At 38.9% G+C, this 25,138-nt stretch overlaps 1 protein-coding gene across 2 annotated transcripts in view; it reads right to left on the reverse strand.

The window, feature by feature from the left end:
• Positions 1-728: 728 nt before the first annotated feature.
• The window catches only part of SCUBE3 (signal peptide, CUB domain and EGF like domain containing 3), a 120,975-nt gene continuing 96,565 nt past the window's right edge, over positions 729-25,138 (reverse strand). For both annotated transcript variants that reach the window (XM_063297606.1, XM_063297605.1), the window contains 13 exons: positions 17,683-17,805; positions 16,815-16,931; positions 15,629-15,721; positions 15,432-15,548; positions 13,951-14,112; positions 12,036-12,239; positions 11,570-11,731; positions 10,463-10,630; positions 7,436-7,597; positions 6,992-7,189; positions 5,828-5,980; positions 4,129-4,208; positions 729-2,134 (listed from right to left, as the gene is read on the reverse strand). In XM_063297606.1, coding sequence (XP_063153676.1) covers positions 1,985-2,134; positions 4,129-4,208; positions 5,828-5,980; positions 6,992-7,189; positions 7,436-7,597; positions 10,463-10,630; positions 11,570-11,731; positions 12,036-12,239; positions 13,951-14,112; positions 15,432-15,548; positions 15,629-15,721; positions 16,815-16,931; positions 17,683-17,805 — 1,889 coding nt within the window. In that variant the 3' untranslated portion in view covers positions 729-1,984. The remainder of the gene's footprint in view (positions 2,135-4,128; positions 4,209-5,827; positions 5,981-6,991; positions 7,190-7,435; positions 7,598-10,462; positions 10,631-11,569; positions 11,732-12,035; positions 12,240-13,950; positions 14,113-15,431; positions 15,549-15,628; positions 15,722-16,814; positions 16,932-17,682; positions 17,806-25,138) is intronic.

Genomic DNA, 25,138 nt, shown 5'->3' on the forward strand with positions numbered 1-25,138 from the left:
ACAGTACTGCATACAAAGATGAACTGATGATAATTGCATCCTACTTTCAATAATTCTGATTGCTAATTTAGACCATGGCTTAAGACTGCATTTCAACATTAGCATTTGCACTTGAATATGAATCAGTGCTTGACAAACAGTTTAGGTAATTTTATATGGACAAAGAAGAAACACAGGTCATGATTTCATATCAACCAGAGCTACCCTAAAATCTAAATTCAATGCAGGACTCAACTTTGTAGCATAAGAAAATAAGAGTACTTCTGAGTAGGTGTAGGAAACATTTCCCTCCTCACTGAGAATCCACAACTACATTTTTGGAATTAGGAGGAAAAGAACCCTTGAGTTAAAAGGTATGACTTCCCGAAAGACCCGTGACCCTCATTGCAGAACCTGCAGCTAATTGGAGCATCAGAAAGAGAACCCAGCCCTCTCTGGATATCGGATCTTAGAACCAAATGTACCAAAATTCCTCTACCTGTACAAAGCTAAATGGTCAGAAATAATGAGATTACGCAGTATGTTGAATGTGCTAAGAGGGTTTTAACACGGGGACAGTTTCCAGTATATGGTCCTTGGTATGTTCTTTAAAGATGTCTTTGCTAACATTTGAACTGAGCTGCTTGTTGCCGAAGCATAATTTCCATGTCATCTGGAAATGCTCAGTTCATGTATTGTGTTACTTCACTTACACGAGGAACTCTAACTTCAGGAGTTATGTTGGAGTCTACTGTAGTGAGGAAAATAAAATTCCAAGAGCTGAAAATGTAGTCACATTTAGTCATCATTCTCCCAATTCCATGTTTGGATTCTTTTCTGTTTCTTACATATGCACACACACATTCTCTTTCCTCAGGCAGGTATAAATATTGTAGTTTCTAGTAGAAAAAAAACTCCTCTAAATAATATAAAGACAACTCAAAATGATTGCACTTAATAATATGGAAAAGGTAGAAAGGAGAGCATCCTAGTGCACAAACATTCACTTACTCCTGCCCTTCACAACACCCCTTGCTTTCTTATCACTGAGTTACTCTTTGGCAGAGCTTACAAGAAATCTGATCTCTCAGCACAAGTGTCTGTGGGGAGAAATCATGTAAGAAAATCTCACTTTTCACCAACTTCTGCTCCCCCTCCCCTTTTCTAGACATTTTTCTGTATGAGAAGGTGGCAGGCTAGGCTTTCTTCAACATCAAACTCCATCACGAAATGATGCTCTTCTAGTCACCACACTTGTCATCCCCAACAAGGGCAATTTCCATTCACATTTCTGTGATACATCTTTTCATTCTGTATGATCTACATCCACTGTATCCCCCCAATGTATCTTGTTTGATCCTCTCTGCAAGACTGATTTATTTTTCAATTAAAAACACAACAGTCTGATAAATAAGGCAGAACCTTCCGCATTCCAGGTGTCCACTGCTCTCAGTTCTTTAAAAAAGTGTTCAGCTGGACCAATTCCATTGCTTAGCAGTTGCTCAGTCTCCCCATTTCATTGGTGTGCCAGAAGCAGAGGCATGGTATGATAGCAGAAGTACTTCTCTTCAGAAGCAAACAGTCATGCAGAGAAATGTACCCAAACAGCTTCTTTGGCAGCTGCCCGGCAGCACAAGGGGCCACACATAATTTGCATATATGTGAGAAAGCTGAACTGACTGGGAGATACAGGTCCCAGTAGAGGCCTCTTGTGAAGAGTGTGTCACTTACTGGGATATGTGGTCTCGACAGGCTGAGATTTCAGTATGGAAACACAAGGGATGGGATTTAGTTCCTTGTGGTCAGCTGTTCCTTCCATGGTCAAATCATCAGTAAATTTGATTTGAAGAAAAGCCAAGGAATGACCAGTGGTTAGATGCATCTGCATAGTGAAGGATGGCAGGTTTCTATTTGTAGAAAAAAATCACTGAAAAATAACAATAAGCATAAGAAAGAGAGTTTTCTTGGCAGTCGAGAAACCTGGAAAGTTGGTGAAGATATGAGGCTATTTGTAAGGTCTAAGAAAACTTGAAACTTTGGAGCGGAGGAGTTTGATGAAAGACCGTGGAAGCATTTCCTTATGTTTCTCTGTGTATTTAAAGTAGTTTTGTGGATGAGCTAACACATCAAAGAAAGCCTTGATTAACTTCTTGTCCTGCAAAGAAAACAGAATGACAACTTTGGATATAACCACAAGAATCGTAATATATATGGTTGAAGTCCATAGGGTCTTCTTTGACAAACAGATGAGCAGCCTAGAAACTGGTACCACCTTTGCTATATAAATAGCAAGGCTGAGAATGGAATCAATAGTGTTACACTAATCCAACAGATTATTTTATACACACCAAGCCATTCTGAACCAAGTGCCAGGAAAATCCATGAAATCCATCTACAGCCCATACTGTATGTTATAGTGAGATACAACACTATTCATCCATGTCTCCCCAGCTATGTATAGGTAGAAAAAAATACAAAATCATAATTTATTATTTATTTATTAATCAAATTTATCACCTCCCATCTCCCAAAAGGGACTCTGGGTGGCTTACAATAAAACACAAAAAAGAAAAATATAAAACTGTAAAATACTATAATACATAATAAAATAAATATGATAAAAACCCGAATGGCTGGAAGTTCTCTGTAATTTGCAAGCAGAGCAGGGTCCTTCTAAGAAAGTAACTATCCCCAGGAATGACTATTCTCTCTCCCGCCCCAGGCATGGTAACAGAACCAGGTCTTTAGTTGTTTCCTAAAATCCAGTCTAATATAAATATATTATATATATTTATATAATATAAATATAATATATTTATATAATATGAAGTCTAATATAATACTATAGCACATATTTCTTTAATAATACATTATTGGGGAGAAATAGGGAATGCAATAGGATCCACCTCTTCCTGTGTAGCACATAGGTTGTACCTATGTCTGCTAGTATTAATACATTAAATCAGAGGTCATTCTTATGATTTATTGATGTGGCAGTGATCAACTTGTTTTTGACATGGCTACCATTTTGAATATTAGGTAAAGGTAAAGGTTTCCCTTGACATAAAGTCCAGTCGTGTCTGACTCTAGGGGGCGGTGCTCATCTCCGTTTCTAAGCCGTTAGAGCCGGCGTTGTCCGTAGACCCGTCCGTGGTCATGTGGCCGGCATGACGACACGGAACGCTGTTACCTTCCCACCGAAGCGGTACCTATTGATCTACTCACATTTGCATGTTTTCGAACTGCTAGGTGAGCAGGAGCTGGGACTAGCAACGGGAGCTCACCCCATTGCGCGGATTCAAACCACCGACCTTCCGATCGGCAAGCTCAGCAGCGCAGCGGTTTAACCCGCAGCGCCACCGCGTCCCTAGTTAATTTTACTGCTCTCCATGAAAGCTTTACATAATCATTCCAAATGCAGAAATATACTATCCCCACCCCTGAGTTCTGGTGATAAGCTTGAAAAGTATAGCTGAATAAAAAGTATTTTCATTATGTTTGAAAAGTATGGCTGAATTTCAAACTGTGTGTTAGGAGACAAATTGCCACATCCCTCAACCTTATGTTTTTCTAGTAGTATACCATTGGGGAAAAGAAGTGTGACTTGAGAGTCAACCACATATGTTAAGCTTGAACTCAGTAACATTATTACAAATATACCTTCTGTTATATTTTAAATTAAGTAAAAACAGATATTTCTACAATGTCTCCAACTCCTCGAGCTACTATTTGCCTCAAAGGGCCATGGAGCAGCTATAAAAGGAAAGGAAAAAAAATTGGCAAAAAGCTGGAGCAGGAAGGAAATCATTAAAGCCCTTCCTCACACAACCTGATGTGGTTCTGTATTCAAAACTTATATAGCTGCATCTGTGAAAAAAGAAGTTGGGGGGTGGGGAGACTAACTGAAAGCTATTTTCTAAAATGTGTGCTTAGTAAAATGCTTTTTGGCTTTTATGTTAGCAGTTTAGTATTTCTCCTCACATTACAAGGAGCTCTCCAAGTTCTCAAATAGAAAAATCATCATTAGTCCTGCTATCAAATATCTTTTTAAATAGGAGATGTGTAGGAAACAATGCACATATGTATATGTATGGTAAAGGATACCAGTGAGTCAAATCCATGTCCAGTAATACAAAAAACTAGCCTTACCTTCAATATTTCCTGATGATTTTCAGATGCATAGAGTCTGCCATCTCGGACAATGTCCTCTACCAGCTGTTCATAATCCTCTGCATTATTGGGCGAAATGGTCAAGGAGATATGAGAAAAGAAAAGCAGCCAGTAAATTTATTTCAAGTGCAATGTATACATACATGCATAGTAAAAACAATTTGATAATCTTGAGGTGTTGTTCAAGGAACTTATGGGGAGAAAATCAAGAAATACACTGCTGACTAGCACTAAGTTGAGTAACAATCAGGGTCTTGGAAAAGATATTCAGATGCCAATGTAGTTATACCTACAGAGATCAGAATTGTGCAAGCAATGGTTTTCCCTGTGACACTCTATGGAAGCAAGAGTTGGGCTGTGAAGGATAGAAAGAATATTGACCTTTTGAACTTTAGTGTTGGAGAAAAGTCCTGAGACAGACTGCCAAGCAAACAAATCAATCCAGAGTTTTTCATTTGTGGACAAATGATCAGACTCAAATTATCATATTTTGGACACATTATGGGAAGACTTAGCTTTATGAGAAGTCTATAATGCTGGGAAAGGTGAAAGGAAAGAATAAAAAAGGACAACCAACAGCAAGGTGGATGGAATAAATTAGAACAGAAATACTGTAGGTGCACCATTGAAAGACCTGAAGGACCAGGTTGGAAGCAGATAATCCTGGACAAAATCTACCATATGCTCTGTAAGAGTTGCCACTCATTTCATGGCACATCATTATCATCAGAAAGAGAAAGTGATATTAACAAACTCATCTATAAGATTCAGAGGCAATCGTTCCAGAGATAAAGATGAAGGGAAATGCAGAAACAGACAAGGATTTTGTTGTGCAAAACTTCTTTAAGCATAGTTCTAGAGTTACTGAGACTATAGGAAAAGATAATAAGAATTTTATCAGTTTAACCTTTTTGATGTCTACATATGGGTCAGCAACCCTGGTGCTTCAGAACCCCCTTCTGGCATTAAAGAATTTTGCAAAATAATTGCTTGTAATAGCTTGTAATAGCTATTTACAAAAGCATGTTAAATTAGATATTTAGAAGTAGAGGGAAGCTTGAAATAAAAATTTGCATTGTCTGATACATGAGCTTCAACTGAAGACTCTTTTGTCATATATTTGTCATGTTTCTATAGATTTAAAATAACACAATTCAAGAAAATTATATCATAGCTATTGCACATTTATGCCTTTTTGAAAGATATACCAAAAATTTGAAAACTAATAGAAAGACAACAGAACTGGACACTGTGTGCTTTTATGATTAACATCCCCCATCCCCAGATATTAAAAGGCTGGAAGGACACCCATTCTCCATTAATTATACATTGGTCTAAAGTACTCACCTTCTTTATATATTTGAACTAACATTTTACCGCCAGAAATCTTATTTGGAGAATTGTATTATGCCAGCCATGTTTTCTGGTATCCATGTATGTTGCATGAATACTGCAAAGGCTATAGATTTAAATGTATGATTAATTTTAATACAAGTATGTATGTATGTGTGTGTGTGAAAGTTTTGCAGATGTCCATGCTTAACATCAGAGACTGGGGCCAACTGGCATCAGAAAAAGGACTAGGAAGCATAAGTCCACTTCCAAAAGGTACCTGCATGCTGAAAACCTCTGTAAGATCAGACTGTATAGCATAGCTCTGTAACTTACTCATACTTACCATCATATGTGACATAAGGGATTTGGAAGCCTCTGGCGCTGTTAGCTTCACTAGTTTTAAAGTTGATCCATAATTTTCGGGATCTTGCAGTGAAAGCTATAGGCCTCTCATAAGTCTGGCAGGTCTCATAGGTTGTGATGGAGGAGGGAGATGCTGTAGGAGAAAACAGATCACGTACATGTATTATTTGGAATCACACAGCTCCTACACCATCAAACAGAATGCATTAAAACATTTTCAGAGGTGAAGGAAGATATGTCAATAATCAAAGACTCTTCTTCCTTTTGCCTTCTTTTTGCCAAAGATCCTTACACTTGAGAGATGAAAGGGACTATATGTTTTGAATTCCAATCTTTTTTTTTTTTAAAGGAACCATAACTTAACCAAGTTTTATCATCTTTGGCTGAAATCTCTAAAGGCCATTTAGGTCTGAAGTATAGAAGAGCAGATCCATTCACATGAGGACACTTTTGAAGACAGGATCTAAATACCCAAATTTGGGTGTGTGTATATTTAGTAGAATAGCAAGATTGCCCTTCATGCAAATACAATATGCTTTAGCTGCTTCGTCCTTCTCATCTTAACAGATTTTCTGGAGGAAAAAAAATGATGGAAGCCCTGGGACAAGAAGATTACAAATCAAAGTTCATGTGTCAATTTCATATAGAATTTTGTAAATGAGGAATGGAAACTGCACAGTGAAGATCTTGTCAGAAGGCTTCTGAACTTGGTGCAGTTAGAGAATCTCACAAGGGTCCCTCTTGAAGGATGCAGGCTTTCTGACTAACAATGACAATTGGTAAATCTTCTTATACTCATGGATTGCTCAGAGGTATCTGTTTTGAATGTCATTACATTCCCAATTTAAAATCTGTAAGCATATTCCAATCCAGGAAAACTCAGATCCTGAGTGTCAGTATTTTATAGGCTGTTATCACTGTAAGGCATCAGTTTCAATGTAGCGACTAAAGGCCCCAACACTAAACTCTTTACAGACCATTAGGACTTGCTAGAGGAATTAAGCTTTTGGTTTGCTTGCTACTTCCTCTCCAGTGAAGATCAAGGAGGATGGTACTACATCTACCAATTCAGCAGAGATCTGCTGAAAGCTGATCCTATAAAGCTATCTTCTGTATGGTCCCAACGAAGCATTTGGTTACCTACAGTTTTTCCGCATGACCAGGACATCCCCACATTCGTCCTCAGATGGCAGGAAGATTTCAGGCACCACAATCAAAATCTTGCGCTTTGGAGGTGGGTTGATGTTCCAAGTGCATTCCACATTTGCAGGGTAGTTTCCAGGGTAATTGGGAGACTCAATATAGCCAGTGTACTCCCCCAGTTCCCCCCCACACTGACGGTCTGCAAGAAAACACATAAAGAATACTGGGATATCAGCTGAGAAACTGGCTGTCAAAGGAGATTGGAGCACTGCCTTGTCAGTGTAATACAATGTAAGCGTGTGTGTGTGTGTTGTGTGTAACATGCACAAAAATAGTAGGAAGTCAAGAAAACTAAGATAATTTCAGGTAGTCACATCCAAACAAATTAACTCATTATATTGTTCTCCTTCCAAAATCCACACAACTCTTGCTAGACAAAGCATACTTTTGCACTGTGATACGGAAGTCGAGCCGTCGAAGTCTGTTGTGGTGTTCCCAGGGCATGCGATACAATAGTTTTGACGGAAGTCTGGCTGATAGGTGCCTATAACACAACGAATGCAGCGATGGACACTGGTGTTGTAGTAATGGCCTGGAGAGCACTGAACTGCAAATTAAACAAAATTTTTTAAAATCAGGGAATTTAAAATGCAATAGAAAAAAACACACCAATTGGATAAGCATCTTTTTAAATGAAAAGTCACTTTCAACAGAAAATACAATAACAGAATGCCTTCTCTTTCCCTCTCTTCATTTTACAGTACTTCTAAATGCCTCAGACCTGAAGGACTCTGGGCAGCATACAACATCAAATCAAAGAAAAAAAATAAAAACATAATAATGAACAACTAGGTCAAAGTCAGTATTAAAAAGCATCACAGAAAGAAAACTAAGATAACCCCCCAAATACATGTTCACAACCAGTAAGCTGGCACTCAAAGCACAGTGATATAAAATATTTAACTTTTTTGAGGAATTATAGAAATGTGGAGATGGCATGTACTTTGGGGGGGTGGGACTTATCCACAATGTGAGGGCTCCTATAGAGAAGGCATATCATTTTGCCCACATTCCTTAGAAAAAAAAGGAATTTTCAACAGTTCCTCTCCCAATGACAGGACCAGACAGACTGTTTTAATTCTAACAAGGCATTGCCTGATATATGCCAGTACTGCCCCATTAAGGGCTTTAAAGTAAGAACCACTTTGAATTAGGCCAAGAAACCTACCAGCAACCAATGCAGCTAATGCATTTTGTACTACATGCAACTACTGGGTCTTCTCCAAAAGCAGCCCCATGTAAAGTACATTGCAGTAGTCCAATCAGAGCATGACAAGGCATCCTGATCCAGATAGAGATATAACTGGCACCCATGGCCCTCCTGCCCAAGATTTCCACCTACTGTTTGGGCAGGAGTCATGATTCCAGAAGGACCACAGGGGGAACACAACCCTATCTAGAATAACTATTGTGTCTAATTGAGAATTTGTCCCCAAAGCACTTGGAACTGAAGCATTTAGTGCAATAGGTGTGATCCAGGGTAATAATATGCAGTACAAAGTGTATTGACCACTAGCAACTCCATCTTGGTAAGATTTAATCTGACTTGTTTTGCCCCTCCAGCTCCTCAGAGCCTCCAACACCAGTTCAAGGCTTCCATGACATCACTGACTCAGCCCAGGGTGGCAATGTATAATTGATTATCATCAGCATACCGTTGAAACCTCATGCCAAATTGATGGATGACATCTCCCTGTGGTTTCATGTACATAATAAACAACATAGGGAAGAGCCCTGAGCCCTGTGGGACTTCACATTGGAGCTCCCATGGACTTAAACATATTAAGATCACCGACTGGAACTACCATAAAACAGTGTGCACAATTTCCAGCCCTTGTAAGCAATCAACAGAAATTCCATGGTTGATAATACTGAATACTGTCAACACCCCACCCCATCTAGTTCTTGACAACATCACTGTGTGCACTGATGATGTTACCTAGTTGGGTAATGAAACATCTGCAATCAAACAACAAAGCTCAGAGAGCACCAAGGACTACCCAGTTCAACCTTGAGCTACATATATTATCTTCTATTAATACTGAACACTGCCAAGAGGTCTAGTAAGACCAAGAGTGGCATACTCTCTCCCCCACCATCTAGTTTTTGACAAAGGCCATCTACCAGAGCAACCAATATTGTTTCTGTCATGACTGAGCCTGAATCCTGACTGAAAAGGATGCGAATAATCAGCCTTCTCAAGGACCCTTTGTAGCTGATTCCCTACCACCTTCTCAATAACTTCCCCTAAAAAGGGAAGTTGTCAAACACAGCTAAATTCAGGAATGGCTTCTTCAAGAAAGGGCACACAACCACCTCCTTCAAAGCAGGTGCAAATACCTCCTCCTCAAGGAAGCACTGATAACCTCCTGGAATCAGCCACTCATACTCCATCTAGCCACCTGAAGAAGATAGGAGGGGCATGGATCCACCATGCAAGAAGGTGTAGAGATATAGGGAGATGACCTTGGAGAAGGAATCCAGAAGTAACACCAGGTGAAAAAGAAATGTATTAAGTCCAGAAAGGCAAGAGACTGTTATGAAGAGACTAGACTAGCCCTGCCTCCACTCGCTGGGGTATAAGACGGAGAGGAGAGAAGACCTAGGGAGACTTGCAAGGTTTTGTTATTATAGCCTATCTCAGTAGAGTATAGTTCTAGTCTTCCTGTGAAGTCTGTTTCCTGAGCTAGTCTACCTTGAAGGGCTGACAGAAGACCACATGAATATAATAGAAATTATGCAAAATAATTTGAAGATTTACTTCAGATTGAAATGCCTGTTGAACCTGATTATGACTTCTCTATTAGCCTCCTGATAAAATAAAATTATAGAATATTTAGTGGTTAATTATTTGGGGGCAATAATGCCAACAATAGCTTTTTTATCAAACATGGCATCAATACACCATAAATAAGAATCCCCTGTAATACAGATATCCTACCTATACAATTGTATAATACTTAAAGTTTATATAGCATTGTAAAGTGTTAAAATGCTTTCAATGCACTATGCTATATGTAAAATGAAAGCATTATTTTAATCCATATAATGGGAAAAAAGGTACTGAGTTAGAGAGAGAGAATGCGGGCACACATATAGCTTGTCTATTATAAGTTCAGAATGGAGATGAAATTCAGGGACTTCCAATGACTTCTTGAGTCCGAGTCATTACATTACACACAATTGATTCCGTAACTAGCTGCATTATTCTGCTAAGTTACTTAAAAGCTAAAGCACTAAATGACTTGGAAAACTCAGTCACACTGGAAAAGGTTCTACTATTCAATATGATTGTTAACTCCATTGTATATAAACTGGACCAAGGGTCATAAGTTGCTTTCTCTCTATCACTCCCATAGGTTGTTGGTGTAGCAGTGATTTGTATTAAACTCCGATGCTGCCACAAGCATACCTTTAGTATCACAATCCTGGAAGGAAAAAGCTCCATCATGCTTGGTATTCAACCCTCCACCACAATGGAAACATAATGCTCGGCCAGCTTCAGGCTGGTAGGTGCCACGCACACACAATTGGCAGGGCTTAAAGCCATTTTCAGAGTACTGTCCAGGAGGGCACTGACCTATGAGCGTTCAGGAGAAAAGACACTAATTGGACTAGATAAAGTACATTCTCTCTCCACATATGGCTTGTAATGTAATTTATCAGCAGCATGCAAGAGGCATTATAATATATGGAACCATGGAAAGGACCATGGGAACCATCCAGCATCCCAGAAATTACCTAGGACATCACTATGCCTCAGCTCTGGAATGAGATAATGGCATTGTAAGGAGACAAGCCATTATCATAGCTTTTTATCCAAATCCTAGATGTGAAGCTGATTTGGACAAAATAGTTATTAAGCTGATGATAGTTATTTAGCTGTTCTAGCTTCACAAGCCCTTTTGTTGTTGCTTTGTTGTCAAAGCATTCATCATTTGAAAAGAATGACAGAAGCTGAAGCAGCATAAACATAAAAGGGAAGATGCTCTGACCCCTAGAACACTTCTTGCCTTCCTGCTGCTCATTTCTGGGGGCATCTAGTGGCAATAGCTATTTTTCTGTCCATTTTCAGAGAATCAGGACATAATGTGGAAATGCGTAAACAGCGATAGCCTCTTGTGAATTAAGGATTTCATAGTAGTATGAACTCCAGAGCAAGACATTTTGCTGGAGAAAAAGCAAAATGCATGATATAACAGTTATCTTTGGGGTCCTTCCTCTGAGGTGACACTGAGATATTGTGAAAGCTTGCAGCACTAACAGTGCTGAGTAATTGCAAAAGCTGTTATTCTAAGCTTTTTGGACACATTTCTTAAATAACATAAAGGTTTAAGGTTGCCATTTTTGTGGAAGGCACCCTTACAATACTGTTTCTGTGGATTCTGATAATGCCACACTCTTTTCTGAAACACTAATAGCCCTTCTTCCTGGCATTTCTGATATACAAATCCTCCCATGTATTAGGATCTTTAACCTCAGTTCTAATCTTAGGGTCTCTTGCAGCTCATCTCTGTACCTGCGCAAGCGCTTATATTTGTTGCTCCAGCAGGCCCATAAGCATCACTCCCAGGGCAAAGGTCACAGGAGAGCTGGCCTTCTTTCTCCTGATAGGTCCCTGGAGGGCAAGGGACACACTGCTCCATCTGGCCATGGTAGTATGTTCCTTGCAGGCAGCTAACTAAGAGAGAGGCAAATGCACTAGTGACATAGGTAAAAAGACAATATTCAAGTTAACCCTTCCCTGTTTTATAGGGAAGGCACCTTGCCTGGTTCACCATAATAAAGCTTAAGCTTTTAAAAGAATGAGCATAAGAACTCTGCCTCTTGTTCATAAGAACAAGCAGTTGCCATAGATGTTAAAAGCTGGTAAAAAAAAATTTCAAGCAGCAGCAGCACTAAAGGCTTGTAGTTAATTTGCAAGTGGCTCTTCCACTCTTTGCTTCCTCACTCCTCACTGTCTTGGGTGTTTTTTTTTTTCTTACCACACTTGGATTCCAGCCTCTGCTGTCCTGGCCCACAACTCTCCTGCCTCTCAGGAGACAAGATCAGCTTCCGGGCCACCTCGTATTCCATCCCTGAGACACGGATGAGGAATCGCTCCTGGTTTATAGATTTCTTCAAGGCTTTGATAGCTAACTTCAGTTTTTTCTCAACCTTTTGCCGTACACAGTTCAGATTGCAGCTGGCTGAAGATAAAGGAAGGCGATTAGGTTATCTCCTAGCACTGGAATGAGGAAAGTCATTTCTTTCCTCATGTCAGTTCATTCAATAGCAATCTCATGTCAGGGAAAGGGTGACAATGAAGCAATAGGGCAAATTTTGCATTCAGAAGATACTGAGGTTTAGTCTTTCAGTGTGGCAGTCTGAACTAAATTGTGGAAACAATTTACTGGTCTTTTTCTATATCTACATCTAGTTATGCTCTGTGGATGTGTCATAGTGGCTGTGGCTGGGCTGTCTGAAGCTCAGAACCCACTCAAAATACACGTTGTGGAGTCTGCCATTTTATTATACTGTTCTTGTTGTTCTCAAAGATGGAAGACAGTTAAAGCTCATAAAATCTTACAAATCAAGAACCTACACAAGAGTGATGTATATTTGTATCGTTTAAAATCAAGGAACTTCTGCAGTTATCAAACAATATGTTCTCTTGAAAGTCTGTAAAAGAACTTTACAATAAAAATAATATATACAACAGATGTATTACATTCTCTTAACATTTAACTATAGTAATCAAAGATCTAGATTACACTGGAAAGTTGTAATCAAATGGATATACAGTACCAATGTATATCCAATGCCACTGGTGGCAATATCCATTTACTTACTGATTTTAATTTAAGATTTTTGAGGAATTTGCAAACATTACATAACAAACTGTGATCATTATTTCTAGGCTGGCTGTATTTTTTCTTCAACTTGACTTTAAGTGACTAAATGTTACAAACTAATTGTTGTATAGCTTTACTATACAAAATCAAAGGAAAATTTAAAAAATATTTTTCTTAGACCAATAGAGTTTTAAAAATATGGGAAATAGCATCGGCTGGAAATTAAACACAATAGCAAAACTTTTTAAAGAATCCCTTCCATCAAACATTAATTTATTCATGTTTAGTTTTAATTATTATTTACAATAAGTAAGTCCAAACAGATTACTTCCACATATGTGTGTGTGTGTGTGTGTGTACAATTTTGGACAGAAATATTGAATATGAACATTTAAAATTTTGTATTTTTCCATACGACTACAGTGTAAGGATACACATATATACACACATACACTCTCCCAAACTATGCAGCTCTTGTGTAGTTTCTTTTGAACCAGGCTGTTTTGACTTTCAATAATTTGTTGATTATTGTTTATGAGGAAAGAATGAGTAACACCTTAACATGACAATGCAATACTGTAATATTAATGTTTGCATTTTTGTTGGTATTATTATTATTGTATTGGCTGTTGCTTTTATATATTGCTCAGCATTCAACTGAAGCAGTTTAAACATTAATAATAAATAAATAAATAAATATCAATGAAAAATTTCCTTGTTCTTTTATCAGCATGGTTAGTGATGGTGATTGCAAATAATTTTTTAGGATTGCTAAGAAATCGCTTTTCCCTGCTTAAAAATAATCTAATACTTATAATAAGGGTGATGGTTGGTCATGAAATGCCACTCATCACAAGGGTTACAGGATGTGCTGATTCCTGTTTCTGATCTGTCCCTGTTCACAACACATCCCTGCCCTTTTAAAAAAAAAGGAAAATAGTGATAAAAGCACCTACATCTCTAGGGATTGAAAAAAAAATCTACTTCTCTAGAGATGCACTACCTTTGGTAGGACTAGATGACGAAGCCCTCCCCATTTCCCAGTCTTCCCTGTCACTTACTCTACCTGTGATCTCTTCAGGTTTGATTTCAGCTTCAAACTCCAGGGTGATGCGAGTCACTTCTTTGTTGGGAGAGTTGCGAGCCCGACGTCCTTTGCCTTTCTTTGATGAATCGCACTTTAGGTTCACAAAAGACACTTGGCAATCTGAGCAAGGGGCTGACCCGCCTAATAGAAACAATGTTAGTGTTCTTTAAGGAACATATTTTCAAAACCTTGACAAGCATCTTCCTCTGTCTAAGGAAGCAGAATGCTTCTTTCTTCCCCTGATGAGAGGACTGAACAGGCATAGGAAGGCATTCTAGATGAGGAACCCCAGAGCTCTAGCACAGTATAGGTCTGTGGTGAAGCAAAGGCTCCCATGCTTTGGGTTTATCTTTTTTCCATGCTTTCTACTCTCTCTTCTCTGCTTTTGGAGTCTGGCACTATCTGAAGAAGGCACAAAAATATAGAACCCTCAACTGTTTCCAGTACTTCTTAAATCATGCATTTGGAACTACCTTTCAGCAAGACTGCATGCAAGATAAATCTGGATTTCTCAAGCTTCAATCTCTCTCTCGTTCTCCCTCTGCTTTTTAATGAGTGCTTTACATACATACAGGTAGTCCTCGCTTAATGACCATTCGTTTAATGACAATCCAAAGTTACAAGAGCCTCGGAAAAAGGCGGCCTGTACTCACACAACCATAGCAAAACATCACACCACCCCCTCAGTCATGTGATCTCAGTTTGGGCACTTGGTAGCTGGTGCACATCTGTGACCAGCTGCAGCATCCTGTGGTCACGTGATTGTGATTTGTGACTTTTGCCAGCAAAAAACATCCATTGGGAAAGCTGGATTTGCTTAACAACTGTGGTGATCTGCTTAACGACTATCATAAAAATGGTTGTAAAATCAGGTCCAGTCACGTGGTGACTCAATGACCGCATCACCTAACAACCAGTTTTCCGGTCCCTGTTGTGGTCGTTAAGTGAGGACTACCTGTAACCATAAAACAGAAGACACAGACTACTGGTCATAAAGCCCATGTGGGACAATGTTTTACAAGTCTATGGCCATATATGCATATTGCTTTGTCAGAATTCTAAGAATTTTGGCTTAATTAGGAATAATTAAGAGTACTGCTTTTTTTAATCACTCTTTTTTGCTCCTCTTGCACATGGAAATAAATATTGTGATGTCCAGTCCTAACAAGTCAAAGTACAGAATAAACCACAAGTCCAAAATCTCAGTTCAGATATCATAATAAACAAATAGACAATAAATAAATACTCCTTCTATGGTTTACCTGCTTACACTGGCTGGAGGATCCATGGAGCACTATGTATTATTGTGTTGCTTTCCTGATTAACTCAGAATTTTGGCTATGGAAACACAGTCTAGCTGTGGTCACTGAAAAACTGATTCTTGGTTTCACAAAACCTAAGGTTGGAAAGAATTCCAACTGAAGATTGTGCCAAGACATACAGAGGAGAGAGTACCTCACCTAGTCCACCATTCCTGCCCGTATCATCCTGCTTGCCTTTCATGGTTGGATGGAGGTGGCATTTAGCATCTTTGATTTTGAAGGAAGCCTTTTGTTTGATTGGAGCAGCAACAGCCTCTAAAAGAAAAGGCAGGTGCTAAGTATGGGAGCCAGATGGATTAGAGAGGAGCTCTGAGAGCTCAAGAGTGCAAGCTTACCAATGCAGGGATGGCTACCATTGCTGGACCTTGGGGGTGGCCCCTGCTGCAGAACTGGTGTCCCGCAGCTCACAGTGTAGCTGTTGTCAGACTCTGCAAAGAAAAAGTCTTTAGAGGCATGGAGCTCTAGGGCCAGATACTTCTAAACCCTTGCTGTGTGGACCTGCATTTACAAACCCAGCCCAGTCCAAACCCCAAATGTTTTTTGAAATATTATCCCAAGCCTGATCTTGCCCACGGATCATATGGATGACAGTAGCCCGGTTTGAGCCAGAATTCATTACATTATTTTCATTATTAAACAATGCTCCAAAGAGCCTGGTGCAATAAAAGTACATAAAAGAAGCATGGCTCGTGCCAAAGAGGTTAAAACCTGAACAGGTTTCCAGGGCTTATAGCCTTGGGGTCAAGGGTATTCATGAGTCAGATCACAATGCCTGCCAAAGAAGGATGGATCTGAGCTAAATGCACAGAAAGCAGTTGACATGCTTTTCTGCACTGCTCTTAACAGAGTCTCAGGTACTGCATTGTCAGTTAATACTTTCAAGCTGAAAATAGTTATAGGACAATGAAATACCCCTGGGTTTTCTTTGGAAAACAGACTGAATTGAGATAGGCAAGTATGATCTTCTGTTACTCAGGGCGCAGAAAAACTGGCAGCCAGCTCATCCTAAGTATCAGGTGAACAATACATAAGCATAGCATTGCTGGGCAAGCTATGGGAAATTGAAAATGGTGGGCAGCTCCCAGTCTCAGCCATTTCCATGGCAGATGATAGCAATGAATAATGTTGCACATTTTAAACCTTACAGCTAACTGTTGAAGGATGACAAATACTGACACTGGCACCACCCATGGATCAATACTAACACAGCAAGACCAACTTCTTGCACCTGCTATAAACAAAATGGCAGTTGAAAACCTCTAGAAGCTATTGCAAGTGTAAATTTCAGCCTTGGAGACCACAAAACTAAGGTATGGGATTCACTATGTTTTAAATGCGGAAAAAAAAATTAAAGCAAAGAAGACATACTTTATGCTGTATACTGTATGCATCAAAGATTAAATAGAAGGTGGCACATGTATGACAAGGGAGTCATAAAGGCATAAAACAGTGCTGTAAAAACATCTTGCACCAAAGCTATCAAATTACAGCAGTGTGCTGGGGATAGATCTGAGCACTTACCTGGCAGAAAGCGAGCCTTGGAGGCACAGGTGAGGGAGCAGCTGTCCTTCTTGCCATTCTTGTTGCAGGTAAGTATGGCTCGTGGAGATACTGTGCCGGCCAAACAAATCACCAGCTCTGAAGAACAAGCATCAATTGATAGCACTATGCAGATGACAGTGCAATTCACAGAGGAGCAGCCAGACTCTGCCACTGGGATGGCTACAGGGCAGAGCCACACCTGAATCTCCAGCAGAAACAAATAAGCATCAGTGCACTATTGCTATCTCCACTTGCCTCTGCCATGGGTTATGGCAACAAGTCCTGTTCATGTTGAGCTCTGGCTCATTCAGCTCATTGCTGATACAGTAACTTCTAGGAGTATGCATTGCTGGTCCTGAGCCAAGTTGTAGAAACTTTAGAAATTTAGAATTCCCCAACACAAAAGTGGTTGTACATTTGTATCTTTCATTTAAAGTTTTGTTTCAATATGCTTGGAAAAAGAAAAAAACTGAAAAGGCCCAACCCATAAAAAAAAATAGGACTTTTGAGCAAACAAAAATCCCTTTGACATGAAATCATGACATGACAAGCAGCATCAATCTGAGACTGCTTTATGGAATATCCATTCCATTATTTATAATCTTCAAGCTTTAGATACTTAAATCATGAGACAAATGCCATGCATTACAAACATGTGTGTTGTGTTGTATCAAGTGTTAAATACAGGTTCTAAGCAGCAGTGGATAAGGTGCTCAGAGATCACCAATGTTTACAACAATCTTCCTTCTTGGCTGGGGTAATTTTCACCGGTAAAGCCTATCTTGCTGAAATGCATTCTCCCACTAGAGGGCAGCGTGATTACAAGCCTTTTCTATATAGTACTCACCTATGCAGTCTTTTTTATTCCAATGAAGTTTGCAACCTGCAGGGCAGGTACATTCGTAGCTACCTGGGGTATTTACACATCCAAACTTGCAGCCTCCTCGGTTGATGCTACATTCATCAACATCTGTAGGGAGACCAAGAAATATAATTAACAAACTATAAAACATAAAACAAACTTTCTGACTGGAATAATCATTATGACTCCTAGATCTAATTCAGGAACTATAACTGAGGCTGGTAAGTGGAACAAAGAGAATTATGGATTAAGAGAAAGAAAAATCGGGTGAAACAACAGCAACTATGAAAAACAAACTGTTGTTGGCTCAATCTGTCATTCAGGAGAGAGATCTGGCTGCTCACTTAATTGATTATACATATAGGACCATTAGCATACAGGACACTTTATAAAATCAGTAAGAGAAATAAGACACAATTCCAAGATACTTACAAGACTGATAATGAATTGGAAACAGAGGATAGGAAGCTAACAAGAGAGAAATGGGGACAAGTGCAGCTATGAGTTTTGCTACCAAATTGTGATAAGGAAGTAAGACAATCCTTTGGATGCCTGCCATAGTACTTGGTTCTGATGAGCTTACAGGCATGCTACAGTGGTCTATGGTGATAGTGATTTACTATATGGCTGTCCCATTCAATACTGATCTGGGGACATTTGACCCTATACCAAACGTATGAATGTATTGTGCAACACATTCTCTGCCTCCTAAGAGGTTATACACATTTGTATACTGTGCTTATATGCAGCAGTATATATTGTATTTATATTCCCCTCTCCAACCTGGTACCCTCCAGAATTCTAGCAGCAGTTGTGCCCAATGCATCCGGACAGCATTAGGTTGGGGAAGGCTAATGGACAAATTATGCTTAATGTTGCCCATATTTTCATGCTTCTCTTTCATCGTTATTCTTCTCTATGAAACCTGAATGTGAAGACATTATATATTACTATAAAAAAAATCTCACTTCTTCTTAGCCTTTAAATGACTAGAGAGTATCAAATATAGGTTGAACTGTGCTTCAGTTGGAATCTCTATTTTTCCCTATTCTATTAAGCACTTGCAAAATTATCCTTCAATTTAGTAGCAAAATTACTTTGGAGGTAGTAAAGTACTGGGGAACAGGGGATTGCCTTGAAGCATCCTGAGATGTTTTCAAGAACCTGTCATTCAAGACCATCCACAGCAGTCTTTTGGGCAGATAACAGGAATATGTATGTTCCTCTCATGTATATGTTTGGATTAACTGGTATGAAAGCACTTTTAAATTGGTCCCATTGCTCTAAAAACATTAGGTGTGTCTTCACCCTGATATTACCTCATCCTTTCTACTTTTTGCCTTGCAACACAAAACCACAGGATTAAACTGGTAGAGAAACATTTTTAAAGCATGCTTTAATTTGGCAAGCCAAACTAGAGCTTTGTGGAAAACTATGTTCAGAGGTCTGTTGCCTTCAGCTCATATAGAAATAAATAGAGGAAAGAAGATAAAAGAAAAGAAGATCTTCTAGAGAACCCTTCCCAACTGTGTGACCCCCAGAAATACTGGACAACATATCTTGTCATCAAAACTTAGTATTTCCAGAGGTTGTAGAGGTTAATCTGGGGGCTTTAGGAAAAAGAGTTCACTGTTAAGTATTTCTGCACCTTCTTCTCATGCCCACAGAGAAACATCTGAAAGAGCATCTGATGAGTCAATTTATTCCTATTACCCTTTTAGCTCACAGCAGCCATATTTTCTGTAAAATTCTCCTGACTTAAGCAAGCTATGCAGTAACTTCGACATTCCCTTTTCTATACCACAATTACTGGTTCAGAAGCCCTATCTTTTTTAGCACCTCAGCACCCTAAACCTGAGGGAGAGAAAAGACATTTCAGAGTTCCTCTGACATATTAAATGAGCACCAACTGACAAGCAAGACATCTTCTTCCTCATTAATCAATGTAGTGGTTAGCGTTTTAAAAAAAATGTAAATCAGGGTTTCTCAATCTTGGCAACTTTAGGATGTGTGGACTTCAACAGCATGCTGGCTGGGGAATTCTGGGAGTTGAAGTCTGCACATCTTAAAGTTGCCAAGGTTGAGAAACCCTGTTGTAGATATTTACTTTGACCTGTGCCATCCCTGGTTTTGTCAAGAAAAAGAACTGGCAACCAGTGATGAGTGAGCCTCTTAGAATGCCATTCCAGAGATCAAGTGTGATGAAGAACAGAGAAAAATGGAATGGCATGGGAGCCGAAGTTCAAAAAAACAGCTGTGTCAGTCAGCCTGCCAATTCCACCCCTTTTCAGCATTCCTGCTACCTTATGGCACATAATTTCACAACCATGGAAATCAGTACTAAAGGTCTGACATGAAAAAATACACACACACAAACACAATGACAGCAGAAGAAACAAAACAATCATAAAGGCCCACTTTGTTCTGAAAGCTTCACATACAAATATTTCAGTTTTCCTTCCACGCTTTGTCAGAGCACATCCCACACAATGTGGCACATTCAGGTCATGGCTTTGCTCCCAGCTCCTTGGAGTAGGCTGAGTGCTGACTCATATGTCACTGTCAAGGCATTCTTCAGCTTGGCTCCATCCGATCATGTTCTTTTATGCAACTCACTTCTCTTAATCTAAGTGAGTCCTGAGTTCAGAATATCATCTTCTCCTTGCAAACTAGTAAAGAGGTTACTCCGCAAAGTTTGGTGAAGCTGGTAATAGCTACTAGCTAGATCCAACCAACATGCTTAACCAAAACAAACTAATCATATCTTGGCTTAATGACTGGCTTAACAATATGCATGCAGTGTGACTGTAGCCAGTTGTAGTTTATACTGTAAACCATCTATAAACAAATCATAGTGCCATACAATTTCAGCTACAGGAAAAATAGCCAATAATTTCTAAAACTTGAGTAGTATATGATAATCTTCCCTTAACAGCAGGAAAGAGATAGTTCCTTAAAAATGCCTCATTGGATCAGGCCAAAATACTATTTAGTTTAGCTAACTATCATGATCTAGAAATTTCTTGGTAAGCTCTGAAGCAAGGCACAATAGCTTTAGCCATCCACTCATTTTCTTCACTTTCAGAATCACAGTCCCCGTATCTTATGCTTATTAATTCCATTGTAGGACTTTAGCCACTGCTGAAGTTAGTTGCTAGAATGGATAGCCATCCATAGTACACACTGATATTAATTTTATTCATCCTTCATTTGCCTAATTTATTTAAAATAATCTAAGCCAATGGCAAAGTGAATAATTCCTTCCCTTCCAGGCTTACTTGGTAACATATTTTAGTCAGATCTCTTTTCTTTTCTCAATTCTTCAAATTGAGGATGCCCATGCCAAAATAAATAGGGGTATACATAGTATTGATTTATATATTTTATTTTAATAAGAGAGTTTTGCTCCATACTTAATTTTACAAGCTTCAAAATACTCAGTTGTGTACAAAGTTTAGGTCTCACAGTCAAACAGTACATTTCAATGAAGTCCTAAGTGAATAGAAGCCAATGTAACGTCAATGTGGTACAAAATGAAGCATGAGATCTTTCTGCAAATTTGAATGCATATTTACTATTTAAAGTGCAATCGTTCATAGATTCAAAATAAGAAAACAGTTAATTTGGCAGGTGCAGAAGTTTGGACACCCAGTTAATTCAATGACATTTTTTGTTATTGTACAGTAAGTTGTTAAAAAAGCCCAAAAGGTGATTGACCCATTAGCCAGGTCAAGACAATTTTACAGATGAACAAATAGCTTGACTTTAACCTCTCTGGTTCTTTCAACAACCATGGGCTCCTCCAAACAGATTTCTGAGTATGAAAATGAAAATAATTCATTCTTACAAAGCAAGCAAAGCTATAAAAATTCTCTAAATGCTTCTAGCTAGCAATTTCAACTATGAGAATCTTTGTTTTAAAAGAATAGAAGTTACATGGAACTTTTGAGGTCAAGACAAGATTTGAAAGTCAAGAGAAATTCTGGTTAGAAATTCTGTTGAAAACTAGTCAGATCTGCAAAACGGAACCCACAGATCAATGCAAATGGCCTGCTGAAAAGTTTGGTTGACACTGGAGTAGGTTCCCACAGATACACAGTACCACACTGTTTATACAACAGTGATCTGCATGGGAGATTTGTCAGAATGAACCCTTTCCTCCACCTTTATTACAAAAGTCATTGTCGAAGGCAATATTTTTCAAACTTGGCAACTTTAAGATGTGTGGACTTCAACTCCCAGAATTCCCAGCCACCCAGCCACATTTGAAAAACACTGGTCTAAAGTATGCAAAAGAAAAATTGTAATAGGCCGGAAATGATTTGAAACAAAGGGCTTTGGACTGATGAAACTAAAGTTGAAGTGTTTAGTCACAACCACACAACATCCTTTCAGAGAAAAAAAGAAGCATCTGAAGAAAAAACACCTTGCCAGCTGTTAGGCATGCGGGTGGCTTTATGATGCTCTGGGTTGTTTGGCAGCCAGTGGCAGAAAATATTGTGTGGGTGCATCCTAAAAGCTAATGTCCCACCATCAGTGAAGGAACTGAAGCTAGAAAGAGATTAGTATTTCAGCAAGACAATGATTAAGAAAAAACCCTCCAAAACAACCATTAAATATTTATGGGAAAGGAAGATAAAGGTTTGGAATGGGCCTTACAGTCCCTAGACCTGAATGTTACTGAAAATCCATGGGGAGATTTCAACCCTGCAGGGTATGCAGGAGGCTTTAAGAATATATCTGAGCTAGAAGAGTTCTGAATGGAAGAATGGGAAAAACATTCCAAAAGCAAGAATATAGAGAGTCTTCGTGAACTACAGGAAACATTTGAAAGTTGTTATTTCTGCCAAAGGAGATGTTGTAAAGTACTGACTGAAAGGGTGCCCTAATGCCTCCACCTACTATGTTCACTGTTTTCTTTTTCTGAATCTGTAAAAAGTACACATAAATAAGTAGATGCCCAAAAAAATGTGTTTAACTTTGTGCCCTGAAGACATTGTGTCACTTACTGTTCACTTCGAGTTTCATCAAAACATATAATTTGACCCGGGGTGTGTGTGTGTGTGTGTGTGTGTGTGTGCGTGCTGAAACTGTAGCATGCATGCAACAGTTTGGGGACTTGCTTTTCTGTCTCAAGGTAACTTCTTGTAGCATAATAATTAATTAAATCTCTCTGGAGCTCAGTAATGATGTTGCTCAGCATATCTTCAATTATTTTTATTACCAAAAAGATCCATTGGATATTTTTTGTTTAATGCATGTTCTTTCCGTCGCTCCCCTCACATCCTGAGGGGTAAAGTACATCTCACTGAAGAAACACAATACATTCAGGGCTTAGATAAATGTTCTAAAACTGTTCTGAATACAAAAACAATTGTTTGATGTGGTCTTTGATAAAATTCTTTTGCTGCTTTCAGTGTGAATCATGGAGCTCCATTTAGACAACACACAGTGATCAACTCATAAAGCTGTAAGGAAAGGCAAGGGATCATAAGCTTCACTTTTGCAAGCAACCTTACTGGCAATCAAACTATTCAATGCTTTTAGCATGTTAAAGAGTTTCCATAACCTCTTTTAATATCATGTTTAATTATCTAAATTCCTTACTCATAGTCACTCCCTCTATATTTATGTCTCAGGCTTTCCTAAGCCTCTCTTTGAGCTCTCCTCCTTCTGCTAAACAGGGTGCTGAGTTATAAAAGGCAGAAAATAAATGTTACTGTTGTGGGGAAAGTGAAAGGAATAGTTGGAATAAAACTATTGTAGAGGGCAGGCCCGCAACTAGGGTCTGTGTCACCCGGGGCAAACATGGATTCCGCGCTCCCCCAGCACTCATTTTAGTGCCCCCCAGCGCTCATTTTGGCGCCCGCCCTGCTCATTTTGGTGCCCCCCTGCTCATTTTGGCACCCCCCCAGCATGGCACCCGGGGAACATGTCCTGTTTGCCCCCCCTAGTTGCAGCCCTGGTAAAGGGTGCAGATATTAGTTAGGATACCTACTATAGGCAGAATGGGGAGTTATACAAAGTAGTTTTGTCTTACAAGTTAGAGGAGTGGGGTCAAGGAAAACCACAAAAGTTTTCAGAGACAGCCTGAATTAACAAGGAAAATGGTTGAGGGAGTGGATTATGGCAGAAAACAGGGAAAATCCAAGGTTTCCACACAGTATACTGAAGAGAATTAGGAAGCAACTTGGTGAAAGAAAAAGTTTTAAAAACCCATACAATCTTGAAACAAAAAGAATTTGGGGTATAAAAAAACAAATAAGTGAATGAGTTCACATATTCAAAACAACAGGATAATTCTTTGGCTACAGATGCCTATCATCATTTAAATTCTTTATAACTTCCTTGAGCCAAGGAAATGTGGTATTATACATTCTCTTTTGAAGTATTCCCTACTCAAAGTGCAGCTGAGAATTGGTGCTAGAACTGGGTCTTATAGAGTATTCCTGCTGATAAACATCTCCAAGTGAGCCCTTGCTCTTTCACAGGCTACCTATTTCAGCACTTGGGTAATTTACTTTTCATTTTTACTTTTCACCTCCTTTTCTATAGCACTGTGGTTTGACTTAAGCAATTCCTTTGCTTTTCTTTTGGATTGGTTTATTTCATCAACAACTAATGTAATATAGGCGATAAAGAACCTAAACAGTGGGAGCCTAAAAACTTCTCAAGTTTCAACTCCATCAAATCCTGAAATGTTTTAATTGAGCCTACTTGGAATGCAGCCTGTTCTGCCAAAATTTTGGATGGATTGTGACACAGAACGATTTGTATATTCCCAACCTGAATTAGAAAAAAAAAATTGCTGTAATTTTGAATTACCCCAAGGGCATGTTAAACCTTGTTTCACTATGAAGTTTTCTATTTTTCTTGGATTGTATAGTTGCCCTTTGCAGCTGCTCTACAATCTCAGGAAAATATATGGCTGCTTTAAGGAGCTCCAGAGAGGTGCAACATTCTGGAATTGTTCCTTTGTAACAAAAATTCTTTGTCAGCATCTACGATCAATAGAAATCTACATTGTTCTACATAAATTTTATTGTAAATTTATTGTAAATTTTATTGTAAACCACCCAGAGTCCCCCTCTTGTGGGGAGATGGGCAGTAATAGAGATGTGAATAACAAACAAACAAACAAACAAACAAACAAACAAATAAATAAATAAAATGGGGACAGCTTTATCTCAGAAGCACAGAAGATACCTCTATTCAGGCAGTGACAAACATTAGTACACACCCCCACCAAAAAAGGGTCACAGTGATAAAGCTGCAGTATGTCTGTGAACCATGTACTGATTCTGATTTGTGATCAGAATTGAAGTCCCCAAGTTTGTTCATCAAATGGATTTGGGTTTTCAGTTTTCAGATATTTTTCATCTTGCCACACTGTTTTGTGTGTCCTTAGCTTGTACATATATAATTGCTTGTATAATTGCTG

The sequence above is a fragment of the Candoia aspera genome, chromosome 3, assembly GCF_035149785.1.
Source record: "Candoia aspera isolate rCanAsp1 chromosome 3, rCanAsp1.hap2, whole genome shotgun sequence".
NCBI classification, from domain to species: domain Eukaryota; kingdom Metazoa; phylum Chordata; class Lepidosauria; order Squamata; family Boidae; genus Candoia; species Candoia aspera.